Source organism: Balaenoptera borealis, assembly GCF_965194805.1.
Source record: "Balaenoptera borealis genome assembly, chromosome: 8".
Classification (NCBI taxonomy): Eukaryota; Metazoa; Chordata; class Mammalia; order Artiodactyla; family Balaenopteridae; genus Balaenoptera; species Balaenoptera borealis.
The window spans coordinates 118,887,588-118,905,516 of NC_138865.1; the positions used below are offsets into that span (position 1 = coordinate 118,887,588).

A 17,929-nucleotide genomic window follows, 5' to 3' on the forward strand; every position below is an offset into this window, starting at 1 on the left:
ATGGAGCCGTCTCCACCGGGACTTCTGTTTGGCGGGGGTGTGACCATGGCTCCCGAGCTGCCCGCGTTCCTCAGGGCAAGTGCATCCCTGGGGCAGGAACGGAAGACGGACGTGCACCCCGCCCACTGTTCACGGCCACAGCCAGTCACGTGATATCCTGCTACCAGGAGCTCTTGGCACACTGAATTTGCTGATGGGCAAGGCTGTGTCCAGCTGTGCTTTTATTTATTTATTTTTTTTAGTTGTGGCTCGCGGGCTCTAGAGAGCAGGCTCAGTAGTTGTGGCGCACGGGCTTAGCTGCTCCGCGGCATGTGGGATCTTCCATGACCAGGGATCGAACCCGTGTCCCCTGCATTGGCAGACGGATTCTTAACCACTGCGCCACCAGGGAAGCCCCCAGCTGTGCTTTTAAATACAGCCCCCACGAATGTAAATTGGTGCTGCCACTGTGGAAAACAGTATGGAGGCGTCTCAGAAAACTAAAAATAGAAGTACCATGTAACCCAGCAATTCTACTCCTGGGTATACCTGAAAAAACAAAAACACTAATTCAAAAAGATGCATGCACCCTAATGTTCATAGCAGCGTTATTTACAGTTGCCAAGATAGGGAAACAACCTGAGTGTCCATCAACAGACGAATGGATAAAGATGTGGTGTATATACAGTGGAATACTACTCAGCCACAGAAGAGAATGAAATTTTGCCATTTGCAATGACATGGATGGACTTGGAGGTCATTATGCTAAGTGAAATAAGTCAGACAGAGAAAGACAAATACTGTATGATATCACTTATATGTGGAATCTAAAAAATACAACAAACTAGTGAATATAACAAAGAAGAAACAGATCCATAGATTTAGAGAACAAACTAGTCGTAACCAGTGGGGACAGGGAAGCAGGGAGGGGCAAGATAGGGGTAGGAGATTAAGAGGTACAAACAATTATGTATAAAATAAGCTACAAGGATATATTGTACAACATGGGGAATATCACAAATATTTTATAATAACTATACATGGAGTATAACTTTAAAAAATTGTGAATCACTATACTGTACACCTATAACATATAATATTGTACATCTACTATACTTAAATTTAAAAAAATACAGGGCTTCCCTGGTGGCACAGTGGTTAAGAATTTGCCAATGCAGGGGACGTGGGTTCGAGCCCTGGTCAGGGAAGATCCCACATGCCGCGCAGCAACTAAGCCCGTGCGTCACGACTACTGAGCCTGCGCTCAAGAGCCTGCGAGCCACAACTACTGAGCCCGCGTGCCACAACTACTGAAACCCATGTGCCTAGAGCCCGTGCTCCACAACAAGAGAAGCCACCGCAGTGAGAAGCCCGCACACCGCAACGAAGAGTAGCCCCCGCTCAACCCAACTGAAGAAAGCCCGCGTGCAGCAACAAAGACCCAGTGCAGCCAAAAATTAATTAATTAATTAATTTTTTTAAAAAAAACAGCCCCCATCCCGCTGAGGGGTTCCGGTCTGGGTGACTTGGATGCACTCATACCAAAGGAGTGACGCCCGCCATGTGACAAGCAGTGCTGGTGAAGAGGAGAGACGGCTCAGCTCTGAAGGGCAAGGAGACAAAAGGCAGACCCAAACGCTTCCTGCCTGGGCATCCGCAAGGCCAGAGTTGAATTAGACTCGGCAACTCATAACCAATTACGGATTAAGGCATAGGGCGTTTTGTACGAGAAAGTCCCGCCCCGTTTCCAGTCACTTAGGGTGCTCTGCCCTCCCCTCCCCTCCCCTCCTGACAAACGATTCTCTCACCATTTCCCAGATAAGAGGGTGACCGATGGGTGGGTCAGTTTTAGGAAGAGTTGGTCTGAGGCTGGTTGAACTAAGGCGGCGGTAAGGGTCGGGGGAGCTATATTCCCAGCCCTGCCTTGTCTGCCTGCTGGCCCCTCTGCCCAAGACGGCCCCTCCGCCGACTGCCCCGCCCCCACCTCGAGAGGCTTCGGGGACAACTCGACTCCCCTGGGCCTGGTTTCCCTTCACACTGTGTTTCTGGCCCCATCACAAGCCTTCCCAGTGGCTTTGCTCTGGGCACATGAGCCTCTGTCTCCAGCTGAAGGTGGTGAGCCTGGGGCCCAGGGTACCACCCTGCCCATGGGGGATTGAGGAGGATGAGCGGGGGCAGGGGGCAGGGTCCCAGCAGGATGGACAATGCAGTGCCTACAGTGGGCACTTGATTGGAGCGGGTGGAATCGGGCCGGGGGGCTTGGGAGCCGGGTCACAAGGAGGGAACTTGGTTACAACGGAAGTCTGTGGTTCAGTGGCCTTTCTCCTAACATTGCTGGAAGGTGGAAGTCTGTTTTCTATTTAGAACTGAAGAGAAAGGGTAGAAGTGTTTTTATCATCATGTGAAAGTATCATTTAGGACAAGGGTTAGCGAACTACAGCCTGCTGCCAGTTTTTATAAATAAAGTTTTACTGGAACAAGCCATGCCTTTTCATTTATATATCACGTATGGCTGCTTTCACATTTTACTACAGCAGAGACCGTAGGGTCTGCAAAGCCTAAAGTATTTACTATCTAGCCTGGACAGAAAACAATGTGTCTACCCCCCGCTGTAGCCTGGCCTCTGAGCTCTGGGCGCTTGCCTAGGCCTGGGCGGTAGGAGACAATCAGCTCGCTGGGAACAATTTGAAGTCAGAGGAAAACAGGCTGTTCAGACCAGACTTTGAAACTCAGACTGCAGCTTACTTGAGGCTCTCTCGCGATTTAGACCCACATGGCTGAGGACCACACAGAGCAAGCCTGTGAGAACTGCCCCTCCTTCACCAGTGCCCTGGGAAGGTGCCCGGGCATCTTTCCAGATGTGGGCCTCCCAATCAATTTCTAAGCAAGAGAGTGTGTGTACGTGTCTGTGTGTGTGCGCACACGAGTTCTGGTTCTGGGCAGGACAGGGTAAGCCCACTGTAACCTGTCACCCCCACTGAAAGCAGCTGCAATGCACGGACAGAATGCAAAGGGCGGCTATTAGAGGACTCAGAAAGTATACAGTAGTAGGTGAATTGGAGAAGAAGATCAAAATTCAAGATCCCACCAAACCAGTATCCCTGAGCTGGTCTCTCCAGGCAGCCTGAAACCTGAGATGGGCAATAGGGAGGGACAGAGACAGGGCCAGGAGCCCCTATTTCTGGCTTGAGCAGTAAGGAAGGGGACTCCCAACACGCAGAGAGAGCAGGGGAAACCTCCCTGTGTTTTTTTTTTCTTTTCTGTTTTTCTGCACCCCTGCCTTGAGGCCATCCTGCGTGACAAAGGGGGCCTGCGGGGGCCTGAAACTCTTACAGCGCAGGGGACCCTTCCTCTCCAGTCCCTAGAAAATGCAGCAAAGCCCCATGAATTTTTCCTCTCACTGTCCTCCCGCCACTTGGCCCTGGTCACAAGCATTGTCACAGGCAGCCTGTGAGAGAGCCAGGTAGATAAAGGCCCAGCTTTCTGGCCAAAAGACCAAATAGAGGGACACCAGGGAACTAGAGGTCACCAAGAAGACGGCAAGGAGGGGAGCGCAGGAAAGCAACCAAATGAAGTCGTTTATGGACTCCCGGCTCCCCCCCGAGCTGTGCACGCATGGGGCTGACCCCGAACAGCCTTCCAGCCTTCCTGAGAAATGACCTACAGCACAGCCGCTGCCCAGGCCCCCCTGAGTGGCACCCACACAGCACAGAGCTGTAGAGAACCACACAGCACTGCAAAGGCTTGCGAACAGAACTGAGGTGGAAACCACAGCCCAGAGAAGGTGGTTAGAACTTGCGACCCGAGCCCAACTGAATCAATTGTCTGCTAAGACGAAAATATCAACATTCGCCATAGGATTCAAACAAGACCCAGAGTCTCAGGGCAATATTTTGAATGTTCAGGGTACAAAATTACTTAGCGCAGGGAGAACCAGGAAAATTCAGCTCACATGGGATGGGACATTAGACACCACTACCAACATGACTCAAGGGTTGGAATTGTCAGACAAGACAGTGAAGCAGCTAGTACTAAAACAACGACAATGACAAAGCTCCCAGTAAACGAATGCACACATAGAAATCCTCGGCAAAGAAACAGAAGACGGAAAGAAGAACCAAATGGAATTTTTAGAACTGAAAAATACAATAATCAAAATTAAAAACTCACTGGACGGACTCAAGAGTAGCCTGGAGATGAGAGAGAAAAGATTTAATGAGCCTGAAGCTAGTTCAATACAAATTATCAATCTTATCAACAGAGAGAAAAAAAGATAGAAAAAAAAACCCAAAACAAAACAGTAGAGCTTCAGCAACCCATGAGAGAACACCAAAAGGTCTGACCTTCATGCCAGTGGAGTCTCGGAGGGGAGAAGAAAGAGAATGGTGTGGGAATTTATTTGAAGAAACAATGGCTGAAAACTTCCCAAGTTTGGAGAAAAACATAAACGTATAAATTCAAGGAACCCCACAAAGAATAAATCCCAAAAAATTCATGCCCAGACATATCATAAACTTCTGAAAATTACAAACAAAGAAAACAATCTTGAAAGGAGCAAGAGAGAAAGGACATATTATTTATGAGTTTGAATGACTATGGATTTTCACCAGAAACCACAGTGTTAAAAGTGAAACATTTTGCAAAGTGCTGAAAGAAAAAATTGTCAGCCTAGAATTCTGTATCCAGAAGAAAATATCCTTCAGGAATGAAGGCAAAATAAAGACATTCTCAGATGAAGGAAAAGCAGGAGAATTCATTGCCGGCATACCTACCCTAGAAGAATTGCTAAAAAGTTTTTCAGACAGAAAGGGACACTTGGAACATCAGGAATGCAGGGGGGAACAAGAGAAATAGTAAATACCTGGATAAATATAACAAACTATTCTCCTCTTGAGTTTTTAAAATATGTTTGATGATTGAGACCGAAAATTATAACATTTGCCCGATGAGATTTTTGATGCATATAGATGAAAACATAAGACAGCTACAACATAAAGAGAAGAGAGGAAAGAGACCAATATTGCACATTCTGCCTGAAATGGTAAAATACCGATTCTAAGTAGACTGTGGAAATCTAAGTTTGTATATTGTAATCGCTAGGTCATCCACTAAAAAAAAAAAAAACCAAAAAACCTACAAAGAGATACAGTAAAACACACAAGCGAAAAATTAACATGGAATACTAAAAAAATCCCAAACAACTGATAAATTGGACGAAGACCAGATACACATTTCTTCTTATAAATCAGAGTATCACGACCCCCGTCCACGCCCCAGGAGGCTGACCTCCACGGACGGCCTCACCTGGACCCCTGCCCTCTGGCTTCACGGGGTCTGGCGGAAGAGAGTGCTGACGAGAGGTCAGAGGATGGAAGGAGAGCTCGGGGCCCCCCCAGTCCTCCCTCTGCCCCTCCAGGTCCGGGGCGCCTCCCTCCCCACTTCTGCAGCTGTCCTTCCATTAAAGGCTCTCCTGTGACCGCGTGGGGTGGGCCAGCTCTTTCCTACAGGAACCCCGATGGGCTCCCCAGATGCCACCTTGTTATTTTTCCTCCATCCAAGGTGAAATCCACGTGCACAGCCTGACCTTCCCCGAGTTTCAGTTCTTACCCTTCTCTGCAGGTCACCTCTGCTCTGGGTCATAAACACGCGGCCCTCAGCCTCCTTCATCTGGTAAAGGAGGCCCCCTCCCCCCGGAGCCCCCGCTGGCTCCACGCAGGGCTTCTCACCCGCCTGACGCAGTCCTCTTCCCTCAGGCGTTCCTGAATCAGTCTGACGAGCAGCGTGTTGGGCAACGTCTACAGGGGAGATGACACAGGATGAGAGCCTGACCTTCCGTGTGGGGCTCAAAGGGACACAGACTGGCAGGCCAGCGGGCTCGCTAAGAACCGAGGACCCGGCCCTGAGGACACGAAGCTTCTCCAGGTCCCGGACCAGGGCCCTGTGGCCTCCATGAAGCCCAGGCCCAGCTCGCGGCCCTGCCCTCGTCCAGCCTGGGCTCCTCTTTGATGACCACCCCCGCAACATGCACACGCGCCCACCTCCATGCTCTGGCTTCTCCTGTGCCCCCGCCCCGATGCTCTGCCCCACCGCCACCTGGGTGACTCCGGGCTCCCGCTGAGCCTCAGCCCCAAGTGCCACTGCCTGCAGGCAGCCCTCCCTGACCCTTCCCGGGCTGGGTTGGCGGCTGCCATAATCCTCGATGGCAAACTCTGTTACTGCACTAACCAGACGTCCTTCCAGGGGCCTGCTCACATGTCTGTCTCCCCAGAAAGTTTCACAGTTCCTGGAGGAAAGGGACTGAGTCTTACTCGCTTTGTCCCCCAGGCAATGGTGTACGAGAGGGAGTCGGTGGTGCCCATCTCTTCCCAAACCCACGTTCCGTGACCTCACGGTGGTAGCCTGAAGTGGGCCCTGGTATTCTGTGGCATTTGTACCACGGAAATGGGCAAATGCTACCAAGGAGGGCGTTCTCCCTCAGAGAGCTGGTTGTGAACTACTGACCAGCACACCTCTGCCCCTGCACCAGAACAGCGTCAGGGGTGGAGGCAGCCCCCGCTGACTGATGACTTAACGAAACTCCATGTTCCCTAATTCGCTCAGTAAGTACTGAAAACGCTGGTGGCTTCTGCTGAGCGTGTGCTGGGTGCCACGTACTGTGCCAGGCCACAGCAGTCAACGTTTACAGCTCTGTGCTGTCTGTACTGCTTTCATCCCCTTCATACGGATGGGGAAGCTGGGCGCCAGAGAGGTTAGGTCACCTCCCTGGGCTACACAGCCAGGGAGGAGCAGAGGCAGGACCTGAACCCGGGCAGGCCAGGCTCGGGAAGGACAGACAAGCAACGGTCGGCGGGTACGCGGGAGTGATACCCAGAGTGGCCTTCCTTCTGCTTCCCCTCTTCTCAGCTGTCTCTCTCGGACCGGAAGTGACATCCCATTTTTCACAACCGGCTCTGCTCTTTCTAACAAAACCTCAAACGCCCCAGAGCCCATGCCCCCTGGAAAACCCGCTCCCAGGTGTGCCCTTGACCCCTGGTCACTAAAAGCAGGTGCTTCTCCCCAAACGCCCCAACACTCGGCCAAGGGAGACTCCTGGGCCAGCCCCGGGCCACACATCCCAAGCTACGTCCGGGCTGACCAGCCTCCAGGAGGGGGCAGGGCTTCTGCCAGGTGCGGGTGAGGGCCCTCAGGGCCACGGCCCAGCAGGGGAGCCCAGAGGCACCCAGCTGTGCGGCGAGGGGCAGGGGAAATCTACCTTACACTCCTTTTGCCAAGCTGGGGACCCTGAAGGGGGAACACGTAGGCCCAGGGGGACGAGCACCTTTCCCTAATTTCCCAAAGTATCCTTAGGGCAAGCGGTGGGCCTGGCAACACGTCAGTGATGCTGGAGAAAAGTCTGGACCTCTCATTTTAGAGCCAGTGTCCAGAGTGACCAGATCCTGCCTCGGGAATGCTGCCGTTTCTGCCTGGAGTGATGAAGGAGCACCTAAAGGGACAGAGAGCTGGGACATCACGGAGTCTCTGGGAGAGGCTGTGGGAACGCTCGGGGCTGCTGACTTAGAAATGGCGTTTTAATAAGCATCCATGCATGTGGCAGAACCCATCCATGCCTCACTCTCGTTACGTCCTGGGAGCAAGAGTCAGGGGAATAGACAGCACTCGGCCCCCTCCGTGTTTACCTGCGCGCAGTGAACCGGCTTCGGTCAGTTCGCACACAGAGCGATTCCCAGAGAGGGAGTTGGGTACCAGATGTGCAGAGAAGGGCTGGGAGGTAGGAGGCCAATCCCCACGGGGGCTCGAGTTCTCCTGGATTCTACAGGCAGCACCCTGACCTGTCTTCTCTTTGAGCCGTTTGAATGGGTTCCCCGACAAGAGCAGGCTGGGCTTGGGCATGTGGAGGTGGCAGTGAAGGGTGTCCCGGGAACCGGCTCACAGGGGAGGGCCAGGGGCTAGAGGGGGAGGAGGTGGAAGGCCTGTGAGCCGTGATCCAGGAGGTTCTCTCTGGCTTCAGGAGAAGGATGGTCCGAGTGGGGAAAGAATGTTCCCAGGGAGAACCCTGGGGGACCACTGGATTGGCTGGGGACGCAGGCACTCATGATTTGGACCTTGGTCACCCGCTGAGTGACCCGGGACAGTGCCTTCAGTGCTCTGAGCCTCACTTTCCGCGTCTGTAAACGAGACGAAGACCAAGTGCTTCAAAGAGTTGCCATGAGGATTAAATGAGGTAATACACGTGACGCCTGGGACATGCGTGGCCCCCAGCAAGGGCTCGGTGCTATGGCAATTGTTACCCTCAGGCCCCCTTAATAAACCCTGCACCTCCTTCCTCAGCGAGGATCTGGATGAGGAAGCAGCTCTACCCACTGGGCCACTGATGCCTGGTCTGTGTCACCTCCCCCTGTAGTGTACAACCAGGGGCCCAAATCTCTCCCAACTCCCACTCACATCTCTGATAAAAGATGTGGGAAGTCAAAATAAATTCCAAATGCTAAGGCCCATTGCTGGGGGGTGGGGGATTCCTGGAACAGGCGTTTTTATGTAGAGCAGAGACTCACCCTCAGCATTAGGGCTCATCCCCCCAACCCCTGCCCAAGGCTGGCTCCATTCATGGTTCAAACTCCCACCTCTTGCCTACATAATGGCTGCTGCAGCTCCAACCAGCTCGGTGACCTTGGGTCTTGCCCTCTTCAGGCCTCACACACTACACCAGTAGAAATGAGTAACAGTACTCCAGTGTTTGCTTTTATTTTCTGCCCAGCATCCATACACCCCGCCTCCAGTAATATACAGTCCCCCAAAGTTCCTTTGAGGCCACACTGTCTTGCCCTTCAGCCTTTACAGTTTCTGTGGGGTCAAGCCCACCATTGGATCCAGAGGAGGGCCCTGATTGGTCCAAGCTGATCAGCATATCCCACTCCTGGCCACTGTGATTGTTTCAGAGGCTGCCCAAGGCCCAGTCCCAGCGAGTGAGAGTCAGGCCCAGGACATGAGTGCAATCATCAGGGGCAGGAACCTTGCTTTCTGCTGGATCTGAAGCTGAGAGCATGTAACAGCTGGAGCTGCAGCAGCCACTTTGCAGGCACGGGGGGAGTATAAGGGAATAAAACCAGCACAAAAGGAGAGAGAGAAACCAGGCCTCTCAGCCCCAGAATGGCTTTTCCAGGATGTGGAATTGGACGAGGAAGAGCAGACAGCAAGAGGATAAGGGAGGGGGCGCCTCCGACGGGAACTTGCAATGTCTCCCCTTGAAAGTTATGGGGCCACTATGGCTTCTAGAAGTGGACAGCAAAAGTCAAGAGCAAGAGTGAGCGGGAGAGAGAGAATGAATGAGTGAGTAGCCCGGAGACGAGAGGGAGGCTGGCCGGCACCTGGGCCCTGGTCTCAGAATCTCCTAAGACACCTCTGTGTCCTTACATCTGCCCTCTGCCCATTTCCTGCTTAAGCCAGGAGCTCTCAACTTGAACGTGCACCCCAGAAGAGCTTGTTGACTCACACATCACTGGCCTCGCCCCAGGGTTTCCGAGTCGGCAGGTCCGGGTTAGGCTGGGAATCTGCATTTCGCGTAGGTTTTCGGGTGATGCTGAGGGTGCTGGTCGGGGGACCACACCTGGAGCACCACTGACTTAAGCGAACTCCAGCACCCAAGACCCGACCCCACGTGGAAGAAGTTGCTGGAGAGGGAGAGTGTCCTGCTGGTGCCCATATGGCCCAACGATCCCAGGAGCCGCCCCACCCCCGGGGCTGCCAAGGGGAACAGGGATTGGCCTTTCCCACCGCCGGGTCTCCCTTCCCGGCCACCTCCCTCCACATGGCTTCTATCCTTTCCTGTCCCCTGGTGTCCCCCGCCGACCCCAGGTGCAGCCAGTTTCCATCCCGAGATTCCTCTCCCTTCCCTGCCATCACCCATTCGGGAAGCAGCATTCAAACAGGTTCTGGGACGCGGGGGACGAGGGGGGTGCAAGCCAATCAAAGAACACGGGTTGAAAGGCGACAGGTCCGGGTGGAGCGCGGCGCCCCCCATGGCCCACGCGGCGGCGGGGGACAGGCCGGCAACTTTGAGCGCGGCCCCTCGTGAGTGCCCCCCACCCCCACCCCCCGCCGCTCACTGCCTCTGTGCTGTCTCGGTGCCAGCTTTGATGTGTCACGTCAGCAGCGGGGGCTTCCCAGGGACCGCTGCTCGGAGCCCTGCCAAACTGTCTTCGCAGGAATCAGGCTCCCTCCTTCCCGAGCTCTGCTGTGCTCTCCCACCCCAGCCCCCAGAGCCTGGCTTTTGGGGGCGAATCAGGGACAAACAAATGGATGGAGCCCAGTGCAGCCCCTGCTGGTCACCTAGAAGGCCCAGCCCAGGTGCAGGCCCCGGCCCCTCGGCATCCCACTCGGTGGCAACGCGACTGCCAGCCTGCCTCCTTGCCGTAAAGGGCAGCATCAGCTGCGTTGGCCCCAGTTTGGACCTTTCTTCTCCTCCCAGCTCCCAGTGCCTGAGCCCAGGACAGAACCGCTGGCCTGCGAACCTCGGAGGTGCCGCCCCTGCCCCGAAGACGCAGCCCCTGGAGGCTGAAGCCCTGGCTCTGGCCCCCGGGCACCTCACTGAGCTTCTCCTGCCTGGGCTTCCTCCACAGGATGATGGTCCCATCACCAGGCCCCAGCCTCAGGGCCCCTGACGTCGCTGTGTCACCTTTGGGTAACGCTTGCTCAGGAGTTGTGGGCATCTTGATCAACTGTATGAACTTCCATCTGGAGCAAAGCGGGAAGGGGAAGAGTTGAGACTCCTGGTCTGCCAGGAGGGGAGGGGCCTCCCTAGAGGGGCTGCTGGTGGGGGAGGGAAGGCCCCTACTTGGACTTGCGCTCACTTAAGAACTGATCCGAGAATCCTTTAAAGACAACTCTCCTTTCAAAGTTTCTGCTGCTTCTCGGGGCTATCAGAGCAGGTTTACGTGGCAGGGACTCTCCTGGTTCTGAGAGGCAGGGCCCAGGCAGAGCCTGGAACGGGAACAGGAGGTGAGAGGAGGGAGAGGACAGGAGATGAGGCTTTGAAGGGAGAGCGGAGACCCCACCACGGGGCACCGACGGGCCCGCAGAGGGAGGTGGCCGGGAAGGGAGACCCGGTGGTGGGAAAGGCCAGCGAACTTTAAAGGAGCTACGGAGACTGGTCTTTGGGTTTCTCTGTCCCCGTCCTGGGCTGTCCCCATCCTCCCCCGCCCCAAACCTTCCAAAAGGGACCATTCCGCACCACTGCCTTGGGTGTCGGACAGGGAAGGACAGAGTGTGTGGGCTCCTGCTGGCTCTGTCTGAACACAGCCCCCAGGACAGAGAGCAGCCAGGTGGGAGATGGAATGGCCGGAGGGGAAGGAGACAAGCCAGAGGACTTGGAAGCCAGGACTACCGGGCAATGCCGGAAATCCTCAGAAACGCTTGCAGGGGACCACACCTCCCTGTGTAGACAGAGGCAGGATAAGGGCACGAGTGCTGTCATTTGGACGTTAAAGAATGGTGACTGACAACTGGCCACTTGGGTACATCATGTTACATCAGGTTCTTGATTTTTACATGGGACTGAAGTTGGGAAGAATCCAGCTTTGGCTCCTTCTGGTCTGAGCAGCCTTTAGAGTGGGGCTCATTTATTCATTCGACAAACACAGGCAGTTCTGCTCTAACGCAACAGTTGCGTTCCAAAGAAACCTTGATTTAGCAATAACTGTGCTGTAAAAGTAATAACTGCTGTGAGAAAAGGGGAATGGTGTCTGGGCTGGGCTCCCAGATGACCAGACGAGAACTCCCTAGGGAGCATGTTTAAATGCAGATGCCTGGTCCCCCACTTCCAGGGATTCAGACTAAAAGAGTCTGGTGGGGCCCAGGTGACTCTAATGTGCTGCTCAGGTTGAGCACCTCCGGACTCTGCAGTTTTAAATTTGCAAATACATATGCTTCCTGCAGGGATTTCAATAATAAAGCTTTTCTTTTCTTTCCTTTTTTTTTTTTTTTTCAGTAAAATTCTAACACACTCTAGAGCAATCAGCTCCATCCAGCTCCTGCTGCAAAGAAATGTCCTTTCCCCACGGAACCTGTATGCTCTTCCCCGCCCAGAGCCACGTCTAGGGCTTAGCAGGTGCCCAGAGGACACTCAGTAAATGAATTAGTCAAGCGAGCCACCGACTGCATGAGGGCTTTCTGGCCCTGCGCCCTCGGTTGGGTACCCTCGGTCTCCCCCACTGGCTAGAAGTCCCCAGGGGCGAGGAGAAGGAACTCATCTCTGGGTCTCCCACGGCACGGCACGCAGGACGGTGCTTGGCATACAGGAGGTGATGAGGAAGTGTTTCAGAAACCATTTGGAAATTCCGAAGATGGAAGCGTCTTGGTTAACACCCGCTACATAAGAGAATTCTGTACAGGAGGGCAGAGCCAAGATTAGCAGGAGAAAATTACGTATTTGAAGGTATTATTGCTGCCTGCAGAAAGAGCTATAAAGGCTCCAGATCAGCAGATGCTTTAAAGACAGCACTTAATGAGTGGCCTCGCCGGGCGGGCGGCATCTGCGGCAAGGCCACGCACCCGCCCCGGCTCCTCAGAGCCCTTCCCTCCTTGATCAGTCCTGACGCCTCGGCCTTTCATCTTCCCTCCACCCGCGCTTCCGAACCAAAGAACCCCAACAAGACACCCTTGAAAGCACTTCGATGTGGTCTGAAATACGCTGATAATTAGAGTAATGAAACCCAGGAGGAATTTCCTTAAACGCCCTCCTCGCCGTTGAATTTTCTAACCCTAATAAAAGCATCTTTATCCTAGAAATGAGCCTGCCTCCCCCACCCTGAAAAGCTCATCTTCTGCAGGAAATGATAGCCACTTTCTTTCTAAAACTGTATTCCCACCCCAAAAGCTGGGATCCCCCAAACCCTGCCCACACACTCTGACCCCTGCAAGACGGCAGGGCAGTGCAGGGGCGTCACCTGCTTGCCCTGAGAGCCCCGGCCAGGCGACGTGGGGTCCGGAAGCGCTCTGGATCAAGCGGTGTTAGAACCGGTTCACCGTTTGGGTAGCGGGGCGGGGGGTGGGCGCTGACCTTGCTGAAGGAGGCTTTCCTTCACGTCCCTCAAACTGTTACTATCGGCAAACTTGAGGCTGGGAGTTTGCCTAAGTGACACCTTCATCTCCAGGAACTGCCCGCACCCTCCGGGCCCTCCTGGCCGAGGCCGTGCTCCATGGCCTCGATGTACCTGCTGTACACACCCCTCCCCAGAGCTGGCCCGGCCCTGGGGCCACCTGACCAGCTGGCCCACACAAATCCCTTTCCTGGAAATTTGGCCTTGGAGCTGCCTCTGTGGGTGGTGTGAACCGAAGACACGGGAACCTGGACGAGGGTGGTGGGCACGAGTGGCCGTGGAAGGCAGAAGACGAAAGGAAGGGAGAACCACGGGGAGAACGGAGACAGAGACAAGCAGCCGCACAGGGCAGAGGAGGCCAGGGTGCTGCCCAGTTCCCGGCCACAGAGCTTCCTCCATCCGGGGCCCAGGAGTCACTGCGTCCCCTTCCGATCCCCTCTTCTGCCCTGGGCAGCCCGGGCGATCTCCGCTACTTGCCCCACCAGCCATCATTCATGGGCAGCCCACGAGGCCCGGAAGCTTCCTTCCGAGTTCTTGGAGGAACAGTGACCACACGGCCGCATGGTCAAGACCCGGCCCGATGAACGAAGATGAAGACAAGACGGGCGGTGACCAGCTCTCGGCCGCGGCCTCTGCAGAGACGGGCAGGAGACCCTGGGTTCTCACCCCGACTGGCGGCTCGAGCCCTGGGCAGCCCCGGGTGGGGCCTGAATCCTGCCCTGGCCCTGGGCACTTACTCAACCTCACCAGGTATCAGCACACCTCGCAGGAAAATCGTGAGGGGAGGAGGGGAGGCCTGCGCACGCTTAGCGCTCAGCAGACACCAGGACCCCTACTCTTCTGAGCCGTCTCCGTGTCCCGGAAGAACGCCTGAAGGAGCACCCGTGCTGCTCTGGGCTGAAGGCCTGCGTCCCCACAAGTTCATGTGTTGAAATCCTCAAGGTGATGGTACTGGGAGGTGGGGCCTTCGGGTGCCCTTAAAAAAGAGGCTCCAGAGAGCTCCCTGTCCTGTCGCCACGTGAGGCTACCGTGAGAAGACGGCCGTCAGCCAACACTGAGTCTGCGGGCGCCATGACCTTGGACTTCCCAGCCTCCAGAACTGTGAGGTACGTTCTGTTTCCCAGTCACCCGGTCTCTGCGACAGCAGCCTGAGTGGACTGAGGCATCTGCTTACGCTCCAAAGGGGATTTTGAAAAGATATTTGGACATTTCTATTTGCATTTAAGAGAACCAACATGATCAAGCCCTATATTTCCCTTTTAAAAATGTCTTTCGGGGCTTCCCTGGTGGCGCAGTGGTTAAGAATCCGCCTGCCAATGCAGGGGACACGGGTTCGAGCCCTGGTCTGGGAAGATCCCACATGCTGCAGAGCAACTAAGCTCGTGAGCCACAACTAGTGAGCCTGCGCTCTAGAGTCCACGAGCCACAACTACTGAAGCCCGCGTGCCTAGAGCCCGTGCCCCGCAACAAGAGAAGCCACTGCAATGAGAAGCCCATGCACCGCAATGAAGAGTAGCCCCTGCTCGCCGCAACTAGAGAAAGCCCGCGTGCAGCAACGAAGACCCAACGCAGCCAAAAATAAAAATAAATTAAAAAAAAAAAAAGTCTTTCAAATACAGTGTTGGTGGGATTTTAGAAACAGACCCCTGATCCTCCTGGGATGCCACAGGGTGCCCACCCCGAGGGGCGGAAGGAAGTGCCCCCGAGCTGCAGCACGCAGGGTCTTTCCACTCTGGGGAGAGCTGGACCACTGCCCTTTAAACCCCCCGCCAGCTCAGGCCTGCAGGTCCTGGTGCAGGCCGGCAGGCGCACCACCTGTGGGATGGAGACCCCCGCCCTGCCCCCACCCACGTGACCTGGCGACCCTAAGAAGAGCAGGGCTGGGCCGCTCCCTCGTTACCGCACCCTCACGGTTACTGATCCTCTCCCACCACAAACCCCTCACCTCCGTACCCACTGGGATCCGTGGGCCCTACTAAAGAATCCTCTCCTTCCTTCTGTCACATCCTGCCTGTATTTCATTTTACCCCAGTATTTTCTCTCACTTCATCCACCAGGAAATGGCAAGAGTGGGGTAGGTGATGGGGGAGACTTGGGAGCTCTCACCCCGTCCTGTTCCCCAGGACCCATCCTACCTGGAACTTCTGATAATGCCTCCTGGCATCTGCAGCCAGAGAGGAATATTCTTGTGCTATCAAGCTCTCCACGCTGAGGAGATTGCTATTCAGGTGTTTGCCAAGCCACATTGCCTGAAGAAAGGAAAGAGGAAAAGAAAATTTTTGTGAAAGGATTAATTAAGAGAACGCCATTACAATGCCCGGGTCCTTCCATATGCTACTAGAAAAGGCTGTCACAGGGAAGCATAATTATTTCTGGCTGGAAGGAGGCCACCAAGGGAGACAAACCCATGAAGTCCCTCCCAGCCGTGGAATTCTGCTTGCCTGCCATTTCTTCTTCAACCAGCCACTGACTCTAAAGGGACCTAGGAAACCCATGCTTTACCGCCCTGGGCCTGCCTCTTCAAGCTCTGTGGACCATGAGTTCTTAACTCAAGAAAGGTTTAGAACAGGAAACACGGGAACAGGCCCTAATAGGGGTCACGACCCATACTCAATGTTCATTTTTTCTTAAAGAATGGGGGATGGCATATTCTCGCCAAGTGAATGTTTAGTTCATCAATGGCCACTACATATACTCTACCAGGGAAGAACACGTTTTAAGGTATAATCGTGCAACAAAATGTTCTTAACACCAAGATTAGACTGATGACCATTTCAGCAGCGGGATGATTCAAAAGGCCCCGGAGGGGGAATTCCCTGGTGGTCCAGTGGTTAGGACTTGGCGCTTTTGCTGCCGGGGCCTGGGTTCAATCCCTGATCAGGGGACTAAGATCCCGCAAGCCGCACGGCATGGTCAAAAAGAAAAAGAAGGCCCTAGAGGTCCCCCAGGGCAGGTATGAACCTTCATCTTTCTGCTCCTCGTGCTGGGAAATGTCAGCGACAAGACCAGGAAATAGCCTGTTAGGCTTTCACCATGTATCACCTTATTGTAAAATGAGATTTGTGTGTCCCTACACAGCAGACAGGGGTGGGAACAGTGAATTTGCCCAAAGGCTTGTAGCTGAAACACCAGTTAGTGCCAGCGACTGCCAGGTCCCCAGGTCCAGAAGCCCCTGGTTTCTAACAGTGAAATGGCGATCGGGAGGGCGAACTGCGGAGAGGAGTGAAAGCTGACAGCCTGACCCTGAGGAACGAAGCAGAAAAACCACAGAGAGATAGACGGATGGATGGATGAACGGATGGACAGACAGATAGGTGACAGATAAATAGAAGAGCTGGCTATCCTAACTCCAAAAGCAGGGCCGATGCACGTGGTTTTATGTAAGGACCAGACATCTTAATTCCTTTTCAGAATAAAGCCAGGCGCCAGCGAGTCGGGGGAAACCACCTGCCGCATCATCTGGGCCCAGGAGGAGAGCTGACAGCGATGATACGTGATCGAGGAAGAGTTCGCTAATGTTTATTTTTTTAAGCAAAGTATATAGTTGATTTACAATGTGGTGTTAGGTTCTGGCGTATAGCAGAGTGACTCAGATAGATATATATTCTTTTTCAGATTCTTTTCCATTATAGGTTGTTACGAGATATTGAATATAGTTCCCTGTGCTCTACAGTAGGACCTTGTTGTTTATCATTAACTTATGTTACCTGATGCTCACTAACCAGGCTTTTGAAAAAACAGAGCTCCATCTCAGATGGTAATAATTTGAAGACACTTTTGGCACTTAAAAAAGGAGCTGAAAGATTAAAACCATACATGGAATGAAGCTTCAGCTTCAGGACAGGGGTTGCCTCCAAGGAGGGAGAGACAAAAAGGAGTGAGGGAAGTGGGGTGAGGTATTTGCCGTATCTTTAAAGTTCTACTATCTTTGAAATGGAGAGAAAGTCGTCAAAGCAAATATGACAAGATGATAAGTTCCTGTAAAATCCGGGAGTGGGATACATGAGTATCTCTGGTGTAGTTTCTCTGCTTTTCTGACTGGTTAAAACATTTCATAATTAAAATTTTACGAGTGAATCTGAAGATTCCACACCAAAAGTCTTTGCAGTGTGTGTGCCATTTGACCCAGCACTTCCCCTTCTAGAAATGTATCCTAAGGATGGAACGAAGGGTTTGCCATGATGGTGGCCACGTAGCCATGAGAAAACCCTGGAAGGAATATCCCACACATTCAAAGAATGCTTATCTCTGGATGGTTGGGGAACTCTACTTTTGTTCTTTGTATTTTCTAGGTTTTCTACTACAAACACATACTGCCTCTTGTCATGAGAAAATGAGTTAAGAAGCAGGAGAGAGAAAACATGAAAAAAAGCTCAGTTATGTTGAAAATTCGCAGAGGTGCAGTCTCATTCCGTCTCTGCAGGACAAATGAGATAGTACCGTATTACAACACTTAATATGATACACTTACTATAGTTGTTTTCCCCGAGGCGGGTGGACCTAATATCACAATCTTTGGCACTGTGGAATAAAGAGATTTGAGTGTCACCATTCAATATGACAAAGCAACCTCCCGCGTCTGCGGAGCTCTGGGTGTATTTATTTCTTTCCTCCCCAGATTTCATTTTCTGGGAGTGACGCGGCCGTTTGTAACCCAGTGGCTCCGAGATGCTCCCACCACAGAACATACGCTCTGTGTTTAGAGAGGTAAGTGATCACTGAGATGGTTTATTTTTCTGTCTCCAAGGGGATGTGGACACGGTAACTTGTTTGCCAAACTAATAAATATCAAGAACAATTGGGATTTCAAACACCATAAAGCATTTTAAACAGGGACTTTGTCTCAGGGACACGCT

General features: G+C 53.3%; 1 protein-coding gene across 7 annotated transcripts in view; it reads right to left on the reverse strand.

Annotated features, from left to right (window-relative positions):
* Nucleotides 1-17,929, reverse strand: part of AK8 (adenylate kinase 8) — a 131,812-nt gene that overhangs the window by 104,341 nt on the left and 9,542 nt on the right. For 4 of the 7 annotated variants that reach the window (XM_082400801.1, XM_082400805.1, XM_082400806.1 and 1 more), the window contains 3 exons: nucleotides 17,545-17,594; nucleotides 15,209-15,322; nucleotides 5,706-5,774 (listed from right to left, as the gene is read on the reverse strand). In XM_082400801.1, the coding sequence (XP_082256927.1) occupies nucleotides 5,706-5,774; nucleotides 15,209-15,322; nucleotides 17,545-17,594 (233 nt within the window). The remainder of the gene's footprint in view (nucleotides 1-5,705; nucleotides 5,775-15,208; nucleotides 15,323-17,544; nucleotides 17,595-17,929) is intronic. The other 3 variants (XM_082400804.1, XM_082400807.1, XM_082400802.1) reach the window with 2 other exon arrangements.